This window comes from Scardinius erythrophthalmus (genome assembly GCF_964197995.2).
Source record: "Scardinius erythrophthalmus genome assembly, chromosome: 2".
Lineage (NCBI taxonomy): Eukaryota > Metazoa > Chordata > Actinopteri > Cypriniformes > Leuciscidae > Scardinius > Scardinius erythrophthalmus.
This window is the reverse complement of record NC_138222.1, coordinates 5,485,967-5,510,232: the sequence shown is the minus strand read 5'-3', so window position 1 is coordinate 5,510,232 and position 24,266 is coordinate 5,485,967. Positions and strand designations below refer to the sequence as shown.

Here is a 24,266-nt window from a genome sequence, read left to right as displayed (position 1 = left end):
ATAAAGTCAGAATTCTGAGATATAAAGTCAGAATTCTGAGATATAAAGTCAGAATGCTGAGATATAAAGTCAGAATGCTGAGATATAAAGTCAGAATTGCGTGATATACGCAATTCTGACTTTATATCTCAGAATTCTGACTTTATAACACGCAATTGCGACTTTAAAACACGCAATTCTGACTTTATATCTCGCAATTCTGAGAAATAAAGTCAGAATTGCGAGATGTAAACTCGCAATTGTGAGATAAAAAGTCGCAATTATCTTTTAAAATGTTTTATTCAGTGGCGGAAACAAGCTTCCATACTATATGGCTTTAAAACGCATGCAAATAATAAACTTTCATGATGACGAAGAACGACAATGTCACGTGAGCGTAATCATGGCACAGATGATAATCAAAACCAAACTATATGTTTTGTTTGTTGTTGCCGGGGTATCCGAGACACGAGCTGTGAAGGCTCCGCCCCCTCTTCTGGAATGCAGCAGCTCATTTGCATTTAAAGATACACACACAAAAACAGGCCAAAAAGGGGCACTTACAGCATGGTTTAATAAATGATCTGTGGGGTAATTTGAGCAGAATCATCACGGACACATTCTGGGGACACCTGAGACTTGCATTACATCTTATAAAAAAGGGTATATAATAGGTCGCTTTTAAAATGTGTATTATGACCAATAATTTTTCCTAACTCTGATTACAGCAGCATAATTATTCCCTGTTGTTGACCCAGTTTAGAAACACTTCAGTGGTGTGGAGGACTTCACTTAAAGTCTTATTTGTCAAGTATCTTCTCTGTGACATTTCTCAGAGTGAAATGCTGAAGATATATATTCTTATTTCTAGAATAATGTGGGAAAACTAGACACCTTGCGAGCATTTTGCATGCTTGATGTTAGAGAGAGACGTCACCCTTAGGATACATTAAATTATTTCTCTAAAATGTTCCCCAATTCCGCTAATGCTGTACTTGCTGATTGGAAAAATCAAAGTTGATTTGATTGTTGGCAATTATGAAACAAGTTAGCACTTACTTTACTGTGTAATGTTACTAATTTGCAACTTTATTATGATTAGCGGCTTGTCTTTCAAGCTTAACTTCTATAAACCCAGGCCATTTGCTTTGATGTTCACAGATTACAGGGATTTAACTTCCTCCACTTTGCTAGATGTTCTCACAGAGCGCTAAACCAGAATTTGGTGAAGAGGTCGTAGTGGGCTAATCATAAACAAAGTGAAGTGTTTATCGTGCAGATGATAATAAACTGAAGTATTAGTCTAAAGGACTAAGATTAGCAGCTCTCTGAAAAAGAAGAGAATTGTTTCCTGAATAAAAATAATTTGGGTTCACTTCAATATTCTGATTATTGTTTCATATTTCATGTCACACAGGGTCTTATATCATGACATTCTTTGCTTCATCTCTTTCTGAGTTGAATTATATTGCATGATTATTATTCTTATTATTATTACTGAACCTATAAGAATCATGTTATTCCACCTCAGACCCAGCTTTTGTGCCAAAACCAATATTTTTTGCTGTACAAAAGAGAATGACTGTGTTTTTTCCCATAACTTTTGAGCTTGACAAGGCCAGTATGAATGTAAACATAATAAAACACTGATAAGACTTTTAGAAAAACTTAACTCCCTTTGAACCATGTTGTCAAAAAAGATGATGTCGCTCCCTTAAACTGGATGTCAGAAAGATCAAACCATTGGGAAAATTATGGTATAATAGGGTTAAACAGAAAGTGAGGGACAGACAGACAGTGTGTGTGTATATATATACAGTACTGTGCAAAAGTGTTAGGCATGTTAATATCACCCCCCCCCCCCCATTTTTTTTTTAACTATTTAAGTTTTAAGGTTTTAAGTCAGGTATTTATATCTTTTGCTGTAGTGTGTCAGTAATATCAGTTTACATTTCCAAACATTCTTTTTTGCCATTAATTGTAATAATCCAGTGAGATTTGTGTATGCACAAGGAGTCTGACAACAGTCGGTGTGATCTGATCTCACCATCATCGAGTCCGTCTGTGATTACATGAAGAAACAGAAGAAACTGAGACAGACTAAATCCAGAAGAACTGCGGGAACGTCTCCGAGACGCTTAAAGAAACCTTCCTGCAAAGCTACAGTACTGTGAAAAGCACTGGCACTTGTGTTAAAATGCTGTAAAGTGAGAATGCTTTCAAAAATAAAATTTCAAATTGAATTTATTTATGATTTAACTTCTATTAACTAATTCAAATTCAATATATGGTGTAACGACCCTTTGCGTTTAGAGTGGCTTTTGTCCAGGTACACTTGCTCATAGTTTTTCAGGGAGCTTTACAGGCTTCGGAGACGTTCCCGCACTTCTTCTGGATTTAGTCTGTCTCAGTTTCTTCTGTTTCTTCATGTAATCACAGATGGACTCGATGATGGTGTATAGATAGATAGATAGATAGATAGATAGATAGATAGATAGATAGATAGATAGATAGATAGATAGATAGATAGATAGATAGATAGATAGATAGATAGATATATTAATAGTTATGAAGGGCATGTTGGCTGGTATTTTGATTAATTTAAAATATAAATGTTCTAAAAATCTGTTATTCTAAAAGTCCATTTTTTAGGCAAGATGAGGTTATATCTGTAAAACAACATTCTGAAATATATTTGCTTTTCAGGAAATCATGTCAGTGTTAATGGATGTCTTTGCCTTGGGTGTCAAGATGTCATTTCTAATTTAATTGGAGTTTATTTAGGTTTATAAATGCTTGTGTATATAATATAGGATAAAAGTAGAAATACCTGTTTGTGTTGTTCTTCGCTGAAAGCAGTGGCTGGGATTGAACAGACTGGGTCAGACCCCGTGTGTGGGATGCGAGTTATAACAAGAGTGGGTCATTTGAAGCAAATCTTACATAACCCTCTTTTCAGCTTCAGAAAACCAAGAGAGAAGTCCTTCTCTTCATGCCTGAGTTTTTTTTTTTTTTTTTTTCTGTGAATTTATTTTCTCTCAAAAGGTCCTTCGTGAAGAAAGAAACCCCCGGTTTCACAGACAAGGCTTAAGCTAGTCCCAGACTAAAATGCATGTTTGAGCTGTTTTAACTCTTAGATAGATCTTAAAATATTTCAGTGCAATTATTTTGTCTCAAGATGCACACCAATAATGTTTTTTTTTTCTATGACATGTTTATAACAGCTACTTAAATGTCCTAATTGGACTAAGGCGTAATCCTGGCTTAATCTAAGCCCTGTCGGATCCAGCCCCTTGTGTGTTAAACTTGTAAAAATATGTTGTTCATTTCGTGAATCGTTTCTGAATGGTTTGCTTGTTTCTTATCTTTCACATTACTCTATGACAAGCATCATTCATTATTAATATCTCTCATACTTGGGGTTAGTGATTTGAACAAACCTCGAGTCTAACCCAAGAAATAAATTCTGTTTTAATTGTATAACTAATCTCACACTGTTGGACGTACAGACATGAATGATGCCTACAATTTTGTAGCTCGGTCAAAAGAGCTGTGCTATTACTTTCTTGGGAATATTGCCTACCATACTGGAACAATTCCAGACTTAGGACCAGATTTACCAACAGCTTGCACCAGCACAAACCCTCTTTTGGTGTTAAAAACCTACTGTTAGGATTTACTGAAGAAATTTAGCGTTAAAAGGCGTGGACAGGGTTATTTTTGCGGCTGACCTGATTGCATACACTGTAAAAATGAATACGCTATATCTAATCAATAAAATTGTGGCAACAGATTACAAGCAATATTATTAATTAAATTTAACAAATTAGAATCGAGTAATAATTAATCAAATTAATTCCTTAAAAGTTAACCATTTAAAATGAGTAAAATTTACAAAAAATGTTTTATTGCCAACATTGAAGACACCTGATGTTAACAAGCAGAATCAATGAAGGAGAAAACCATAATTTTAAGTCACCATTATGGTGATCGGTGTGTGTTTTAGTTGGGCTCTTGACCTTTGTCATTGAAATCATTGACTTTAGATTTTGTTTGGCTGCTGTACATGAGTTATAACAGCCAGATGAACAAAGAGAAAAGGTGATCTGATGGTGTTGGTTGTGTTTTAACATAATCATTATTTCACAATCATTTGACCTGAATCTCTGAACTCATATAGATCCCAATTTACTTGGGAACCTAATTTACCAATTTAGGTTTACTTTATATGCATTTGTTGGAGTCTCACTTTCAGACGCAGAGTTTATGGGAGAATATTTAAATGAAACACACAAGGTGATTTACTAAGGTTTGCTCTAGTCAATTTACTGGTTTTTGTGCCATTATTTAACACCCCAAAAAAGCTTGTCTTAAACCAGACTCTAATTTGCGGTGCTCTTGGTAGATTGTGTTGGTCATTATGGAAATGTGTTCTTTCTGCGGAAAAAATCTGCGTGTCGTCAGTAGATCAAGCGCAGAGCTTTTCACTCCCATCTGCACTTTTGTGTGATTGCACTCTCATGGTAATTTGCCCTGTTTAGTGAATCTGGCGCTAAGATTGTCCAATACGCAGGGGTCAGAATATCAAAGAGACATGCCGGTGGGCTCTTTAACTTGCTGTGGGCCAGCGAGCAACGCACGTTTTGCACATGCAAACACCTCTCGCGTTTTCTTCAGAAAATGCAAAAAGCCAGTTACATTTGCTATAACATTATCTGCAGATATCACCCTCTTTCCCTCAGTGATTTTAATCCTGAGAGTCGAGATAAATTCCTTTTAAGACAAGTCATGTCACTTTGAAACGCCTCTCGGGCAGCTATTATAGTCATGCCCAGCCAGTACAGCTTCTATCTCTTTGAATGGAAAATCATCAAATTCTTCAAATCTGTTCACCAAGTTTATGATAAAATTTCATATTTGAAATCACCAATGAAATCTGATCTCATAAATTTTGTTTCAAAACCCTCAAATCATGAGCATTTTTCAGGCTGGACCTTCAATGCTGCAGTGCCACAATGACTTTACCAATCAGTGATTGGCTCTTTTATTTAGAAGGCGGGACTTATTCCGCCATATTGCGCATCGCACTTTCTTCCATTCACAGTACTATGAATGCACCATCTTTATATATCTAAAGAATTTGGTAGAGTTATGTTCATATGCTGAGGCCATGTTTGTTCATCTTTGTTTTTCAGACTAAAATCCCAGATGTGGGATTCGTGAAGATACATGCGCCTTGGGAAGTTCTTTGTCGAGAAGCTGAGTTTATGAAGCTCAAAATGCCAACAATAAAGGTATTTGTTCTTCAATCTTATAAAGTGATCTGTAATAGAATCTGTGTACTCTATACACACTGACATACGCTGATGTGCTGTTATGTCATTTTCAGAAATATGAAGTCAGTCATGGAAGCGGCATTGCGGAGAAGGTCAACATGTTCATACAGAAAGTCACTGCACCCTTGCAACCTAAAGTTGTGGACCGCCGAACGGAAAATGAGAAACACCTCTCCTACCCGTTCTCACGAGAAAAACGGCATCTGTAAGTCTGTGGTCATTCGCGGCCATGCTAAGATCATGTTTAGGGTGACCTCAGAGAGTTTTGCCAACTGTTGTAAATTATCTATTCCTTGAATGAATGAAGATCATAACAGATGATTTTGCCAAATGTCAGAAGTCAAAAAGACTTGTTTGTTAGAAACGTTCACATTTCTGGTGAAGCTTATGTAGTGAAATATGAAGGATATATATGAAGGCATATCGGAATATCGGAAGGGCATTAAATGTAGTCACGCAATGCTGATGTTGTTAACATTAACAATTTGAGAACAAAGTATAATTTGCACGGTTTGACGTGATATGATAAGCGATCGTTAGATGTAATCAGCGTGATTTACTGCAATGCTTTTTCCCCCTTAGTTGGGCAGAACAAAAGTGGATGTTACTTACTTGTTCAGACGACATTTTCTGGTGAAAATTCTTATGTTGGTCATACTTCCAAAAAGTAGAATCTGTGATTGCCGAATGACAGTATCCACACCGCCGGCAACTTACAGCCGCACATTCTCCTCAAAACATTGGATTCATCCGCGCTGTGCCGTGCCGAGGCACAACCCACGTAAAGTTGATAATTTCCGTGAATAACTGCAATTGCAGATTTTGAACAGAGAGGGCGACAAAGAGGAAAAACTGCGGACTGCATCTTTAACTCTTTCCCCGCAATTGACGAAAATTCGGCTTTCCGTGTTTTCACTGTTATACGGTAGGGGGCGCTATTACGCATCTTCTGAAAGAGTACAGAATCTCCTGATCAAAACACATCACGCGAAGGTGATGTTTCAGAAACAAGTGATATGCATCTGCTTACATAAGCTATGTAAAATAATGTGATCATCAACATTAAACAGCGTATAAATCAAAACTGCCTAATGTTACTGAATGAAATGTGACCCAGGACAAGTGATAGGACTGTGAAGCTTTGGGGTGTTGATGGACTCGATCTACTCCATCTGTGTTTTGATCATCGTTCTGAAACTGATCCGGACGTAGTCTTTGACATAAATGCGTTTTTTGCAGTTTTGTGCTCAAAATGTTGCCTTTTTTAAGCTTACCCACATTAAGTGTTGATAAAAAAGGAATGCATGAAGCTAGAATAAAACTTTTTGTTGTTGTTGTTTAAAAACAGAGGGTCTGTTCTTTCTTTTGATTTATTGTATGTTCAGTTATTCATTCAACAAAATATTCTGGGGGATGCAAAAGACGGTTAAAGACGTAGGTCTAGCGCACGTTTACATTGAAAAACACTGGAAAAGTAGCGAAAAATGCATTCGAAAACAGTGGAAAAATGGAAAAATGCATTCTGTGTGAATGGCCCCTAAATGTGCTTCAGTTTTACAGTCCCATGGTATGTTATTGCCTGTAAAATTGAATTGAGAGGCACAAAACATTGAATGAAATGACTTTTGGTCTCTTTTCACAGCTTTGATTTATCAGACAGAAACTCCTTCTTCAACAGCAAAACCAGGAGCTCAATAGTAAGTACCAGTCTCTTGTGAAAGTGACGTGACATTTAAGACCTGATGTCATTTATCCCGATTTGATTAGCAAAAGGGCCTTTGTGTCTCCACACCAAAATGTCAATGACGTCAAAGTTGTTCTTTTTGTGGACGATAATTTCAGTCACTTGATCTGTCAGCTGCCTCTTGAAATGCCGTTTAACCTCATATTGATTTTTGGCAGATTCATTGCTATTTTAGGTCTCTTAAAGGTATCGAATTATATTAAGAACTTTGATCATCTGACATTTTGCCATTTTGGCTTGACAAAGCTAACATACTGATCTAATATTTAAGCTGCTTCTTCTGAGGCCAACATTGTAAAATGAATGTGGCTCAAAACGTTCTAGCTGTGACCAGAAAACTCAGGTCAGACCTTCAGACTGTTCTGACTCGGATTGCTAATCTTTTCTAACTGATCAGACAATCAACACTACGAAAAATCCCAAAGACTGTCATTGACGGGGGTCAAAACTTTCAAACATGAACTCTTTCTGATTATTTAACCTCTATCTATTTGTAGAAAGATGTTAGCAATGTGTTAAATCATGTTAGCAACATGCTAAAACATGTTAACAATGTGCTAAATTATGCTAGCAACATGCTAACACCATACTAAGTCAGATTAACATGTTAAAACGTCAGCAATATGCTGATTCGTGGTAGAAACATGCCTGCAACATGTTAGATCATGCTAAAACATGTTAGCAATGTGTTAGAACATGTTAACATTTTATTGACCTCTGAGTGAAATCTTCAAACTTAAACTTATTTCAAACTTTCAGGCAAGGATTTGTCAAGCCAACAACAAAGTTTGTCATCAAACTTTACTCATCTAGTTGTCATGTTAGTTAAATTTCAAGTCTAGTATCACCAATCAGGAATACTATTTCTAATAATCTTTATTTATAATCGTCTTTTATAAACCTATTTATTAATCATCAACAGGTGTATGAAATTTTAAAACGGACAAAATGCACACGGGCTAAGTATATCATGGGTAAGTTTCATCTTATTATTACTTCTGCTAGACAAACTATTGCAAAATCCACCTTGTTGTTTGTTGAAATGTTTTGAAAAATCACTTTAATTTACAGTCCTTTAATGCTACATGTACCTACTATAGTTATAACAGTAAATTGTGCGTAATTACAATTAAATGCAATTAACCCTGAACCAAACCCTAATATAGTAAGTATATTTAATATTACTCAGTGCTTAATTGTATTATTACATTGTAACAAGAAAATAGTGTAACCAAATCAACTTGTCAATTGTACGGTGGCCGAAAGAGCTCAACGCGCTGCAACTGAAGAAAACGCATGCAAATAGAAAAACACCTGCAAATTAAAGGATTAGTTCACTTTCAAATAAAAATTTCCTGATAATTTATTCACCCCAATGTCATCCAAGATGTTCATGTCTTTCTTTCTTCAGTCGAAAAGAAATGAAGGTTTTTGAGGAAAACATTCCGGGATTTTTCTCCATATAATGGACTTCAATGGCAACCAACGGTTTGAAGGTCCAAATGTCAGTTTCAGTGCAGCTTCAAACTCTCGACACGATCCCAGCCAAGAAATAAGGGTCTTATCTAGCGAAATGATCGGTCATTTTCTAAAGAAAATAAAAATGATTTACTTTTTAACCACGAATGCCTGTCTTGTACCATCTCTGAGATGCGCCACGCATTACGTCATCACGTTGGAAAGGTCACGCGTGACATCGTTAAACATCCAGGATATGCACACACACATAAGGACCATTTTAAACAATAAACTGACACAAATACATATAAATATGTGTCGTTCAACATACAATAACTTTGAGCGGTCCTCCTACTCCAAACTTGTAAATACTGGGTCGGTACTTCCGACTACGTCACGCGTGACCTTTCCAACGTGATGACGTAATGTGTGGCGCATCTCAAAGATGGTACAAGACATTTGTGGTTAAAAAGTATATAATTTTTATTTTACTTTTATAAAGTGACTGATTGTTTCGCTAGATAAGACCCTTATTCCTCAGCTGGGATCGTGTCGAGCCTTTGAAGCATTTGGACCTTCAAACCGTTGGTTGCCATTGAAGTCCATTATATGGAGAAAAATCCTGGAATGTTTTCCTCAAAAACCTTAATTTCTTTTCGACCGAAGAATTAAAGGCATGAACATCTTGGATGACATCGGGGTGAGTAAATTATCAGGAAATTTTTAATTTTTTATTTGAAAGTACTCACAATACTCACAACACAACCAAATACAGAAACGCACTGTAAATAGCACAGACCACAACGGAAACGTTTCCAGGGGACGCCAATAAGTGACGAACCCGGGTGTTTTTCTATTTGCATGTGTTTTCTTCAGTTGCAGTGTGTTGAGCTCTCTCGGCCACCATACAATTGCTAGAATATTGTTATTTTGCAACTGAAGCACCGAGTGTACAATTTAGGCCCCGATATACTCACAGTGAAGTTATTTTTCGTTCTTAGTTTAGGGGTAAAATTAATATTTTTAAAGATTATCCCACACTGCTGAGAGCGGCGTTAAGATGAATATGTAAATATGTGCTACGCACTTTCTTCTCAGTAACAAAAGAAAAAAACAACTAAAATAACAGCGGTGAGAAAACAGCAGTTCAGAAAGCATCTGATCGTGGCGATGTGGATGTTTGCACCAGCTCTGCAGTTCAGCTCTCCGATCACGTCACGTATATTTATATAGAACTTTATACAATAGATTGCTTAAAATCAAGCAGCTTTACAGTATTAAACATGAAAAACAGTGTCAGTTTCTTATTCAAGTAGAATTACAACTTCAGTTTCTGCTATAAAGCGGCTCTCAAGTGTTTATGATTTTACTTGCTGAACAAAAGATTTCCACAAAAGAAGGCGGAGCCTCAGAGCCACATCCATTTATTACATTACATCGCCACGGACCAATGGTAGTTTGAAGGTGTTTAACAGCCAGAGTGAACTTTTACGGACAGTAAAACGCTTTGGCAAGCGGTTTCAAACTCCTGAAACAAACTTTTGACCTGATTTTGTTCTGAATTACGTCACACCGGTTCGTTCTTTGATTTCGCTTGATGTATATTGGGGCCTTTAGTTGTGTAAAGTGTGTACCAGAATTTCAACAACACAACACGGTCTTCAAAACCTTCCCATAATATCCGAGGACAGTGACTGGTTGAGTGTATTGTACTCTGTGTTTAAGAAAGCTAACTGTGAAGCGCTTGTGTTTGGTGTGGACAGGAATCAGCAGTCTCCTCGGCAGTGGCGTTTACACTGAGGCCTACCCTTTACACGATGTGAGTCACGTCATATTTTACTCCTTTTTTACATCTTTCCAATTCTCTTTAGTTGATTTGTTCTATTTCTTGTGTTGATTTAATTATTTTAATTACAGGGAGATATTGACGGCGTACATGCTGAAACAAATGACAGAAAGGTAAAATACATTTTTAAATATACTAGAATACATACTCAAATCTTGGACTTGTATTTCACACTGATTCTTGCAACAAAACGTTCAGAACCTGCCATTAGTTTTTAAAATGGCAGCATTTCATATGCAAATTAAAATCACATATAGTATACATGGGTAATGGTTTCATATTTAAACTATAATAACCCTAAATTTATATATAATATAAAATCAGGGTTATTATAGTTTAAAATTTGAAACTGAAACCATCAAAAAACGTTCTTGTTACTTGAAATGAAATAAAATAAAAAACTTATAACTTATTTTAAAATGAAAAGTATATAAAAAACTATTCAAAGTATTCATGAAAATTATAATAGTATCTCAATGACAGTAAAAGAAAACACTGTATATATATATATATATATATATATATATATATATATATATATATATATATATATATATATATATATATATATAATATTATTATATAATTATAATTATATTTTTAATATAATTAAAAATGTATATGCCTTTTAATAAATTTTAATGTTGTAGTTAATTTTGTAATATAACTTTCTCAATTCATTCTTTATTCTGTATCTATATATGTATATATGTTTCAGATTTAAACTACTAACCCTAATTTAATATATATATAAAAAAATAGTTTAAATCTGAAACTGAAACCATTAAAAAACATTTTTGTTACTTGAAATAAAATAAAATTAAAAAACATATAACTTATTTTATTTCAACTAGCTGCCAAGGCAATATTTCTAATTTTTATTTAGTTTAACATGGTGTGCTAAATAATTAAAACTACAATAAAATTAATAAAAACTATATATTATAGACATATTAAAAATAACAAAAACACACATCAAAATTAAAGCTTTAAAATGAAAATGAAAAGTATATATAAAAAAAAAACGACTCAAAGTATTCATAAAAACTATAATAGTATCTCAATGATAGTAAAAAAACACTATATCTCTATCTCTATCTGTCCTGGTATATATATATATATATATATATATATATATATATATATATATATATATATATATATATATATATATATATATATATATATAATATAATTAAAAATATATATGCCTTTTACTTAATTATGATGTAGTTAATTTTGTAATATAACTACCTCAATTCATTCTTAATTGTAATAAATTTCTAGTTTTTTTTTTCAGTTGGCAATAGTTATATAAATATGTCTGTCAATATACACATTTTTGGACATTTCATGTGTATAACAGGACATTTCCTCCAAACTCAAATATATTTCGGAAAATTTTTAACAGGTTAATCAGAAATAATTTTATTCCATAGCCTGTTTTGTCCCGAAATCTCAGTGAAACATCTCAAGTTTTGAAATTTTGCACGATAACCTAAAACACTAAGCTTCCTTTGGAGATAATGTGTCCGTAACTCAGAGGATCTACATGGCCCGAATGGAGCCGGCGGGAAAGGTTTCCAGCAATATTCAATAGGCCATAAAAAATAATGAGTATTTCTATGTTGGTCTTCACTTTACCATCTGTAGCGGGAAGAGATGCTATCATTGATTCTGTTCTCCAGAACTGGTTTTATCACACATTTATTTTCACCTGTGTTGACTCTTTTATGGCATGCTCTAACAAATCTGCTCATTGAATCTCATATTGACCACTTGATATAACTAAACACCATAAATGGGCTCCAGGATCTAGACCTATAGCTGTAATAGCGGAGACCTGGTGGGACTCTGGACTCGCCTGCAGAAAAACCTCCAATAACTGTCAGGTCACCAAGGCAACAGGATCATTTCCCACGTCAGCCATCTGTGATCCGCACTCCTGCAGGCGCACTGTTGAGTCTTAGTGGGCAGTGGAGCCCTTCTCTAAATAATTCAGCACCGCTATTTTCAAGAACTGAAAAAGAGTAAATGTTTCAGTCTTTTCACAACAAACCTTGCGGTCCCTTGGAGAGAGTTGTGTGTTGTAGTGTGTTGATGACACACTGTGCGTTCAAGTCATCTCGTAAAGATCGTGTTTACGAGTTGAGCGCGCATGAACGCCACCACAATGTCATAAATACGAGTAGGAAGCTCGGGATTTTCTTTAAGCCGCGATCTTCACGAGTTGTGTGCGTGTCAGTGAGAAACATGAAGGAATAGCACAATACTTTAAGGAATTTAGCAGTGATAATGTCAGGCTTTTCTATTTACAGCGAATTAAGCTAATTGCTAATTGAATATGATGGCATTATAATAACAATATAATATGTATTGATAATGTTTGCAGTGGCTTCATAAATGAATTAAAAACATAAAAAAGCAAAGAACACCTGATGTACATTTCTTCTTTTTGGAGTGGACTTGATTCCACTCTTAAAACATGTTTTTTATGTAGATACTATATACACATTTAAAAAGCTTGCCTTATTTTCTTTAGCAAATGCACCAAAAATATGTGAAGTGCGGTTTTGTTGAGCTGTTTTTATGCTCCCACCAATGATGGCTTATTTATTCAATCACATACTTTTCCAGACTGTCTCATGTGATTTCTATTATTGGAGCATACAAGCGTGAGCAACAAAGGCTCTGTTTACTCCTGGTATTAAGATGCGTTTTGGTCGATCGGTTCACAAGTAGACGAGGGAGACGCATTCCTGTTTACACCTGGTGTTTTAATCCGTCTCTTTTGTCCACTTTCCACTTGTCCTGATTTCTTCGAGGGGAGGGTTTATGGACGGGTAAATAAGTGGGCTTTTTCCTTCGATCTAATGGACCAAATAAGCTCATGCAATTTACATATGAATGCAACCGAAGAAGACGGAAATAAAGCTTTAATTTCTGCTCTGACAGCAGCAAGACAAGCCGGACGCTGTGAGTGTGTGTTAGAAATCAGGAATGGTGAGAGAACATTGTGCTTGGTACATTTTTCATCTTCAAACCAAACTTGGGTCTTTTGTTACCCTGGAAATCCAGAGTTCTCGCGAGAGCACAAGTTGAATTTGCTCAGCGAGTTACTCTGGTGTTGAGTAATGATGCTCATTAAATATGCCTTTGTATCCGAGCTGCACCAATCACATCGGCTTATCTGATATAGGCGGGCCAGAGGCGAGCTAAACCGATGACGACAGCGCTGAGACGTCGAAGTCTTTAGTAAACATTGCAAGATGGCTATGGATGAACACCAGTTGTTTGAAACGGCTTTGGCCGCTACAATGAACGAGTTAGACGTGGCTTTTTATCTAAAAGAGGAACAGAAGACGCCGCTCGAATCCTTCCTTTGCAAGAAGGGCATTTTGCTGTTTTGCCGACTGGATACGGCAAGAGTCTAATCTACCAGTTAGCTCCGCTGGTAGCTAAGCGTATGGGGTTTATTGTTGTGATTGGTCGTAGTGTTATCCAATTGCGTGCAGTGAGATTTTCAAATGCATGCTTGGTGCCGCTCCTCGAGCTGGCCGATCTTCATTAGTCGACGCCAGAACATTAATCTTTCAGATTTAGGTCTGGGTTTCCAGTAGCCTGACTTCGTCATACTCATATTCTAGTCAGAATGTCTACCGAGCCCACAGCCCTCTCCTCGGACAGCACGTCATATGCGCATTGATTCTATCTGACTTATTTGTGTGAACTCGTGACATCTCAATTCTCCAGCTGCAGTCGTCTTTGTTGTAAACTAATTCAAATCAAGCGCTCTTTGATGACGTGGGTGATTACGTAACTGCAGACCATCTGTCCATCATCGATTAAAGCCCGCCCTGGCAATTTGATTGGCTCGGCCTTCTAGGAGCCGAGCATAATTACTCCTCAATGGATCGAGTCCAGACCGAACTTCCCGACCAAAAAATGTTGTGGGCGGGGTTCGGGCTGGCACCCAGGCTAGGTTTCCAGGCTAGTCTTTTGTGGCTGTTTGAACACATTCGACCACATGAGCGTTTACACTACGAAAAAAGAAATGTGTTTTGAACTAACTCTGGAAATGGACAATCCCAAAAAATTTTAGACCCAGTTTACACCTGTATTTAGCCTCGTTCATATGTGATCTGATCGACCAAAACGCATCTTAATACCAGGTGTAAACAGGGCCAGAGTCTTACACAATGTCTTTAGAGTTCACTTCTCTCACAGGTTTGCATTTTATAGCACATAAGGAATACATTTAGTTCACCCAAAAAATGAAAATTCTGTCATCAATTACTCACCCTGATTTGGGCTTTTCACACTGCGCTTAACCCCGGGGGAAGGAACGTTTCCCATTCGTAATTTCAAAGCGGGGTTAGCAGCTCTTTTTACCTGGAGTTATGATTGAGCTGTCATTATTTGTTCATTTTAATGCATGCAATGATGAATTGCAGTGTGCATTTGTGGGAAACTTTGATGTAACAACTACAGCGGCAAAATATCACATTTATTACACATAAAAAAATATGTTATTTAATATATACGAAACTGGGAAAATGGCCAGTAGCTCCGTTTGTTGATCCATCTGTGAATTGATACTACTGTAATATTTCTTAAAATAACGTGCATATCATGTTTAAGGTTTTTTTTTTTGTTTTTTTTTTTACATTTCTACATTGCTTCTAAAATATGTAACAAGTATTTTATTTGTTACCACTGGCTATTGTTATTGTAACAAAACAAAACAAAACTAATCAATGCACTAATGGTTGCATGCATGGAGATGTAATGTATATTTAATTGAGTGATAACCGCTTGTTCACTTGGTGATTAATCAATCCATTTCCACCATTTTGACCCATTTGAGGAGATTTGTGGACAGTAAACGTGATAGTCAGGCAGTTTTTGACTGTATTTTGCTATTCCTTACACATTCACGGCATGCTTTAAGACCTCAATGTGAACTCGACAAGCTCAAGGAAACAAAACAGACCCTTTCTGCTTTTAAAACATTATTCACTGGTATCGCTGTTGGATGTGTTATTAGTAGATTATTTGTCATATAATCTTAATATTTACATGCATAATGTTTACATTATGTAACTATAACATTACATGCCTGCAGGCACAACAAATCGAAGTCATTACACTGAGAAATTAGTAACAGGATGGTAGAGACAGGCTTCATTTGTCCTTTTCATCAGCTGTCACTGGATCAATCAGTTATTTAAAGCTCTAAGACATGCACTCACTGTAGTTCAGACACGCTGCATGTATCGTTATTCCAGAATGAATGTAATTTTAGTTCTGTCTTTGCAGATCTTGTATGAAGAGTGGGCGAGTTACAGCATATTCTACAAGTACCAGCCCATCGGACTGATCAGGTATAATATATATATATATATATATATATATATATATATATATATATATATATATATATATATATATATATATATATATATATATAAATATATACTATCTGATGCTGAATGCTGTCAGAGACAGGTTTGCCCGGGTATTATGAAGCAAGAGGAGAGATTTTAGAAATACATAATAATGATATGCATTAATCAGATCAGTCAAAAGTCCTATTCAGACAGGATTTGTTTAAAGGACACACTCGGTTTCGCATAGGATGAGCGATGTCTGCAGAAATGACCAAGACGTGTGTGTTTACTGGACTAATGTACTGTTATTGTCGTGACTGACCTGTTAGGATGATGTTAATGACATGACACTCATTTTTCTTTCTGGATCTATTAATTTATTTTAAGAAATACATAAAAATGCTATTAATACATACAATGAATTGAATACACTTCTTCTATGATGAGCATGTTTTAATTTTCTGAATAAAAAAATATTTTGTTATTATGAAGAGGGGGCATACAGTTAAAAATGTCAAGGTAATACATTATTATTATTATTATTATTATTATATATTTATTTATTTGAATGGAAATATATTATTTAAACAACTGCTTTACTGCCTATTGCAATTGTAAAATTATGTGTAATATATATATAATATATAATAATAAATATATAATAATAATAATAATTATTATTATTATTATTATTATTATTATTATTACATAATTATTATTTTTTACTTTTGTCATTACTTAACATGACATTTTTAGAATCAACAAACCATTAACATTTGGCTTAGTGTTGCTCTCTCGTAGCCAGACCTTCAGATATTTTATACTTTCTACTAGAATTTTTACTTGCCCTGACAAAATGTTTACTGGCCCCACCACAAGAAAGTAATAAACAAATAAAATAGGCCTAGTTATAGTCTATAGTCAGCATATTTTTAAACTGTCATTAATAAAATAAGAACAAACAATCAAATTTGGAGCAATAGCACACATACAATAGAAAAAACATACAAATAAATTAAACACTGCTTTTCATGTTTTTCAGGTAAGTTTAACTGTAGTAATTTTCAGCTAGAGAGAATGATTAATCAAATATAAAATAGCATTGCATAGTCTTCACTGTATAAATTAAATATAGATGAATCCTTATTAAAGTTACAAAAGTTATTCAGTCAAGAGCAGTGAGTGATTTTCTTTTTCTTTGTCCTTCGTTGTTTGATTAACATTAAACCAAAGACAGCAGCAGGTTTACTAGGCTGATGTCACTTTAAAAGCTGCACGGATCCAATATAGTTTTACACGTGCGTTTTATGTCTCAACTGTTTATGCTATCCCTCGGTTTCACAGACAAGACAGCTTAAGATAGTCCCAGACGAAAATGCATGTTTGAGCTGTTTTGAGCTGTTTTAACTGAAAGCAGCTTGCACTGATATATCTTAAAATAGGTCAATGTCATTAGGCGTGTTTCCATTACAGATTTGCGCTAAACTTTTGCGTTTTTTTTCTTTCGTTTTTTCTAAATATCAATAAAAAACTATTGCGAAATGACGCCGTTTCCATTAACCGATGTTATGCGACTAAAACTTAACTTTTTCCTCTCGCGATCAGTCATACCAAAAATCATGGCAACGGACGTTGGTAGGTTTATATATATCACAGCCACGTACCGCACTAGACATTATTATTATTAATGGAAGAAAATGTAGGCGTGTTATCCAAGAATTAATGGCAAGGAAAGACCCTTATACTGTGAGCTGTATATGAAGTGTTTCTCCCTCATTTCTGCTTCGAGGTCTTGATTGTGGCATTTCTTTGAGGTTTAGAATCCAGTATTCCTGTAATTCTTTTGTGTTTTATTAATTTAATAAAGAACTCTGTCTCGTATTCTGTCCAAACACACCGCGTCATCTACGTCAGGTGACTGTAAATGCACGAAAACTGTTTCCATTGCAGTTTTGAGAAATATTTCTTTTTCGAATTGCCTGAAAAACCCCCTCATGCGAACGTAAAAACTTTTTTTTGTGATAAATGGGAGTTTTTGCGAAATTGACGTGTTTCCATTGAGCGTATTTTCAATGCGCAATTTCAATTTGTGCAATTTGAAGGGTAATGGAAACGCGGCTATTGTTTTGTCTCAAGATGCACACCAGTCATTTTTTTCTAAGGCACGTTTATAAAAGCTACTTAAATGCCTTAATTGAACTAAGGCCTAATCCTAGCTTAATCTAAGCCCTGTCTGTGAAACCGGGCCTATGTTTACTAGTATGCTCACCAAGACCAGCATTTTTTGACGTAATTTTGTGTGGAAATGTCTGCTCAAGTGCAAGAAGACGTGAAAGAGAGCTCAATTCAGCATTTGCACGCTTTCTGAGAAGCGGCTTTCTGGGTGCGCGCACGAAACTTCTCACACTATTGAATTGAGTTCTCTTTCGCATCTTCTTGGGCTGGACTATTTAAATAGGCAAGGCTTAAAAACACGTGCAAATAATAAACTCTCGCGATGCAGCACTGAGACAGTCGCGTCAACCATCCCAAGCGACAGTCATACAGTCCTTATTGTCGAGTCCTGAAGAGGATGTATTCTTTCTGATGTTTGCTAGATAGTGATTTTAACTTATTTTGCTAATTCCTCTTCTTTATTCTCTCTCAGGAAGTATTTTGGTGAGAAAGTGGGCCTGTACTTCGCCTGGCTGGGTGTGTATACTCAGATGCTTATCCCGGCAGCGGTTGTGGGTGTTATCGTGTTCCTGTACGGCTGTGCCACTGTGGATGACAACATTCCCAGGTCAACAACTTTATGTAATTTATGTGATGGTTTATTTGCACTAACTTGCATTTGACCCCTCCCTAAACCACTGATAGCTTTGTACATACATTTTCTGCCTTTTAATTATGTTTGATTATCACATATGTGTTTGTCACATACTTTTGATTGACACATTCTTATCTGTGCCATGGAGTTTAAACTCATTCCACTGGCACTGGAAACAAGTCTCAACAGTGTTTCCGGACAGCAGTGTGTACTCTTTTGCAATGCCTTTTCTAAAGAAGAATATGCCTAGGCATTTCAGAAAGAACCCACTGCTGCACTTTGCAAGAAACACGTCTGGATGCTGAAGTGCGTGGCAATTAGGGAGTTTAGAGTGGGTTTGAAATGCTGCGACTGTAATGGACTGTAATGTAGTGTATAATGAGAGTGACTCAGTGTTCGCTGGCTGTCTCACGACGCCGTTCATTAATTCCACAGATGCCACTGCTGAAAACAAGCTGTTCCAAAACCTAGTGCGATGCCTACCTAGGCATAATTGTCTGTACAAAACAGTGTATGTGTTTGTGGGTAATTAATTGGGTAATACATTTGCTCTCTATTGGCTGATATTTGTGTGTGTGTGTGTGTGTGTGTGTGTGTGTGTGTGTATATACAACCCCATTTCCAGAAAAGTTGGGACATAAATAAAATGCATTAAAATCCAAAACCTGGGAATTGTTCATTCTCTTTAACGTTTATTTAACTGACAAAAGTACAAAGTAAAGATCACTGACAAACTTTTGATCACTGAACAAATTTGCCTCCAAACTTTGGGACATGTTTCCCAGTGTGTCACATCACCCTTCCTTTTAACTCTTTCCCTGCCATTGACAGAAATGTTCGTAATTTATGAGACAATGCTTCCCCTTCATTTTTTTTTTTATGATTGATTTTAGTTTTTATTTGTAATTTATTTAGACATTCTCATATTAGGCTATATTACCATAATTATCTGGGTATCACAACTATTTACCCAAGATACAGTGATGGCTAAAAGTGATTAAGGTTTAGTGCAAAACACTAAACTTGGTTAAGGTATTGATCTGACAAAATTATTTGGCAAAAAAATGCAAACTACAGCTACAGGTTTTATTTTACTATGCAAAAAACAATGCATAGAAAAACTAAAAGCTCACATGAAAAAGCAAACATTGATTACAACATTATCAGTTATTAATGTTGTGTTGGTTCTCTCTTGTTCATCATTTCTTTGGGTCACACTTTAGATTAAGGTCCAATTCTCACTATTAACTACGACTTTTGCCTCAATAAACTCCTAATTACTGCTTATTAATATGAATGAATGAATGATGCATTTATAATACTTAGTAAGGTAGCTGTTAAGTTTAGGATTAACGGATGTAGAATATGTTCATGCAGAATATGTATACATCCTAGTAATATGCATGCTAATAAGAAACTAGTTATTAGGGAGAAATTGAACCCTAAACTAAAGTGTTACCTTTCTTTGTATGACAGCATGGCCAAAAAATAGTTTCATTGCATTATTATAACCATTGACACCAAGCACAACTATGCAATATGCTCACAATATCTTTCACAAAATGTTAATAATATTTAATAATAAAGGATACAATTTTTTTTTTTCAGTCGTCACTTTTGGCCACTACTACTGTAGTATTTTATGCTTGTTAGAGTATCATGTGGCAACATGCAGAAGCCAAACTCTAATTGAAATCAATTGAGTTTCCTGTGCTTAATGTGAAGATCACTATTTATACAGTGCACTCAGTTTCATATTAGTCATTTTGTTGAGTAGCATCCTTAGGAGATACTTAAAGCCAAAGTAGCTGCCTATTTTGACATCTAGGCGGCTCACTACGTATTACAACAGAGATGAAGAATGTAGAATAATGCTTTTTCCTTTTAGACTGCAAAAATACAATTGGTTAATAGCTTTTCTTGGTGTCTGGAGATATGATGCATTTCTGAAATCATTTTTTTTTTTTTTTTTTTTTTACTCAGCATGGAGATCTGCGACGAGAGAAACAACATCACCATGTGCCCAATGTGTGACCGAGCCTGCAGCTACTGGAAACTGGTCACGGCTTGCGGGACGGCCAGGGCCAGCCACCTGTTCGACAACGCGGCCACCGTCTTCTTCGCCATCTTCATGGCACTGTGGGGTCAGCAGCTCCGTTCTCCTTTCATGTTCACACACACACGCTTTCTTGTTTCTGTACACCAACTGTTGTGTCCGTACATATTGAGGACAGATTTGATCTGGCAAATGTTGGAAGGGATTTGTGCCCTGGTTTTACACTTCTCTTTAAATCCCCCGTACTCATCCCCGCTCAGATGCTGAGCTTCTTAAAAAGCTGGTTATTTCAGCAAAAGCCCTAAATTTGCCTTTCCTGTTTTGATCCCCTGCAGTTACAGGCTTTGAGATGAAAAATGACACCCTGTGACAAAGCTACTTGATAACTTGAGTCCACTTTAATCCTCTGGTGCTGTTTTTATTATTAGTATTATTTTGAAATGAATGTACTATATTTTAGTTCAATTATGATTTTTATTTAATAATTTGTATTTTTAGGGGATTTTATGGTACTAAATTATATTTATGCAGTAGTTATAATCCATTTATTACACTTTTTTGAGCATAGACCTGAAAATGAAATATCCAACTTAAATTGTCGTGAATCTTGAATGCTTTGGAGCACAGACTTTTTGGTTTGGTTTGGTCTCTTTTTAAAGACACTTAGTATATTATTCCTGAAGTGAAACAAGTAAAAAAAAAAAAAATTGTTAAAAAGTTTAAGTTTATTGTTATGAAAAATGCACAAAAATACTACTTTAAATTGTTATATGAAATGTGTATTTTTCAAAACATGTTTTATTCTTAAACTGTGAGAATTCAATCTAAGTCATAAATCTAAACATAAATCTTGTGTTCCAAATTTGAGGTTGATATCTCAAAATTTGAGCTTTCAGTAAGATTTTGTTTGGGTGCAGTACCAAACGTTTCCACTAGATGAAGTTCGTTTCCCATTCATTTCCAATGCTGTAATTTTTGACCAGTGACTATAGTGACTAGTGTGTGTGTGTGTGTGTGTGTGTGTGTGTGTGTGTGTTCACATAGCAAGTGCCAAAACCTTTACCAAGTTTCGTATCATTCTGATGAAGTAAAAAATTCTAAATAAATAAAATGTAAAAAAAAATGGTCAAAAATGACAGAAGAGCACCAAACCTTTATAAGTGAACCAAAAAGTGAATCAAGTGGAAATAGAAACGGTTCGTTTTGCATTCACACTGTCGCTGGTCCTGAAAGTGGTCTCAGGTCTCTTTTTAGTTAAATTTATTTTTTTCAGTCCACATTTCGTTCACACTGACCTAAAGTGAACTGTACGCGGATGACTTCCTCAGATGGTTTCGGTTTAGTTCTCATTAAAGGTTGTTGGGAGCATTCACACTTTACCTAAAATTGTAAACCGGACTCAGACCCTTAAAACGAACCAAGTGTGAAAACACTAATAAAATACAGATTCCAATAAAAGGTTTTACAGCCCAATGCAATTGAAGAAACTGGTTCTTTAGAAAAACATCTGTGTACGAGTCCTTTCCAGAGTTATTTCACGAAAAATATTTCACGAGCCTGGATGTATAAACAAAAAGACTTCACTTGTAGCTACATAAACTGACATAAACAGCGCTGAGCCGATCCGTGTTTATTAATGTGGGTTTGTTGGTGAAGTTTACCTCTGTGTCACACAGCCACCATGTTTATGGAGCACTGGAAGAGAAGGCAAATGAGGCTAAATTACATCTGGGACATGACCGGCTTTGAAGACACAGAGGTTAGTCACGCACACCCATGTTGACCAAGAAAACTGTCAATATAAGAAGACATGTTGATAAGATAATGATGTGGGTTTGTTAGGCGTTATTTAATTTTCTTGTAATGAGCTATTACCCTGAGGCTTGGGTGTAAAGAATTAAAGATGTCTGTTGATTCAGTGCCATGAAATCAAACTGTTTTTCACTGTTTTGTTTTTTTGTCCTGTTTTGTATAGGAGAAACAAAAGGTTTGGAATTGGTTCATTCATAGTATTAACTGAATTTCTTTCTTTCCTAACCTTACAGTTGCATTTTAGTACTAACAAATTCTTCACATCTTTAAAAGTCGTCTTCAAGCATTGTCGTCACATTCTTGCTTGTGTAAAGTATTTCACCAGCACTACCTATCGGTCTGTTGTTGTGGAGGTCTGGGAGATTCCTGTTCTCTCTTCCTCCGGCCTTACAGGTCAAAAGCTGCTCACTTTCCTTTCGGCAGTCACAGTCTTTCTGGGCTTGCCACTGTTTATGTGGATAAAATGAGGAGGTGGAACTAATAAAACCTAAAGCTGCTGATTGTGGAAAGGAATATGTTTTCAAGGTGCTGAGAGCTTTTGGTTTTAAGGATTATACTTTCACTGAACGTCTAATGTGTTGCTATTACCAGAATTTCTGTTCTAATCACTGATCATGCACATTGCTGCTTTTGGCTCCATAACCAGTTATCTCTTTCCACTTTTTTTTAATTTATTTTTGAATTTTTTTTAACTGGTTTAATTCCTGTACTGTACGTGTTATGCATTGCTTTCTCTGTTTTTCCCAGAGTCATCCTAGAGCAGAGTATGAGTTTCATGTCATGAAGAAGTCCTTGAAGAAAGAGAAATCTCCAAAGGTAGGTCTTTGTGAATCTACAGATGACCATTCATTCACGGATGCATATTGCAAACAGAAATGGCAATAACTTTCTCAAAAATCCAAGATAAAATCTAATTGGCTGGCTTTAAACAAATTCTGGGTGTCAGGGTGATTTATATATATTTTCACATTTCAACAAACTTGTCACAAAGGCACAGTTTGGTCTTGTGTGTGTACATACAGTATATTAGACCAACTGTGTGTGTGTATATTGTTTGTCATTGTTGATCAGTAGGCCCCTTGTCCAAGTGGGTAGTTCTTGGCTGGAATAATCTACAATGTGGACCAGACCGTATGCTGATTAAAAAAAAAAAGTGCATTTATTTGTGCTTGGCACAACACAGGCAGTGCTGCTCTTACAATGTTTTGGTCTGTAGACTTATGCATGCCATCCTTGCTGTCATAGGGATGTCTGGATTATTGGGTTTTATGCTCAGTAGATGTTGACCTAGTTGCAGTATAAATGTTATGTGACAGGACAGCTGTAAGGCATGTCTAAGGGCTTGTTTTGCTCTGCTTGGCTTGACCCTATCTGTCCCTTCGCAGGCCATAGCGTGTTGGACGATTGCCTAAGCTCCTGTTGCCAGATGTGTGTGTTAAGGTGTATGTTTTTAACTCACATTTGACAATTCATGTCTTGTTCTAGACTGGAAATGTGAAGCTGACATGCACAGACAGAATGCCAGCTTACATGACCATTATCGTCATGATGGTTTTTTTGGTAAGACCTGATTCCTTTATTAGATTTATTGTGGTATAATGCTATATTCTTTTGCAATAAATTGAATTATGCTAGACTTATTTAGTAGTTAAAGTACTTTTTGTTCAACAACCAGTCAGTTTATTTTATATATGGGTGGCCATCACGCTGGAATCATACGAACAGCCGAATACAACTCACTTGATCTCATTAAGCCCCCTATTATCAGACATTTTCATTGCAGAGTAAAGAATAAATTTACATCTGTGAAGAATGTGTTTGGTGTTGGAAACCTAA

The 24,266-nt window shown here is 35.8% G+C and overlaps 2 protein-coding genes across 2 annotated transcripts in view; one reads left to right on the top strand and one right to left on the bottom strand.

Moving 5' to 3' along the window:
* Positions 1 to 24,266, bottom strand: part of LOC308687271 (apoptosis regulator BAX) — a 423,052-nt gene that overhangs the window by 45,191 nt on the left and 353,595 nt on the right. The gene's annotated exons all lie outside the window — the stretch shown is intronic.
* Positions 1 to 24,266, top strand: part of ano1a (anoctamin 1, calcium activated chloride channel a) — a 52,936-nt gene that overhangs the window by 11,781 nt on the left and 16,889 nt on the right. The window contains exons 4-15 of the mRNA XM_081359720.1: positions 5,175 to 5,273; positions 5,369 to 5,520; positions 6,958 to 7,012; positions 7,982 to 8,033; positions 10,281 to 10,336; positions 10,435 to 10,476; positions 15,683 to 15,747; positions 18,401 to 18,535; positions 20,546 to 20,706; positions 22,295 to 22,377; positions 23,178 to 23,246; positions 23,916 to 23,990. Coding sequence (XP_081215846.1) covers positions 5,175 to 5,273; positions 5,369 to 5,520; positions 6,958 to 7,012; positions 7,982 to 8,033; positions 10,281 to 10,336; positions 10,435 to 10,476; positions 15,683 to 15,747; positions 18,401 to 18,535; positions 20,546 to 20,706; positions 22,295 to 22,377; positions 23,178 to 23,246; positions 23,916 to 23,990 — 1,044 coding nt within the window. The remainder of the gene's footprint in view (positions 1 to 5,174; positions 5,274 to 5,368; positions 5,521 to 6,957; positions 7,013 to 7,981; positions 8,034 to 10,280; positions 10,337 to 10,434; positions 10,477 to 15,682; positions 15,748 to 18,400; positions 18,536 to 20,545; positions 20,707 to 22,294; positions 22,378 to 23,177; positions 23,247 to 23,915; positions 23,991 to 24,266) is intronic.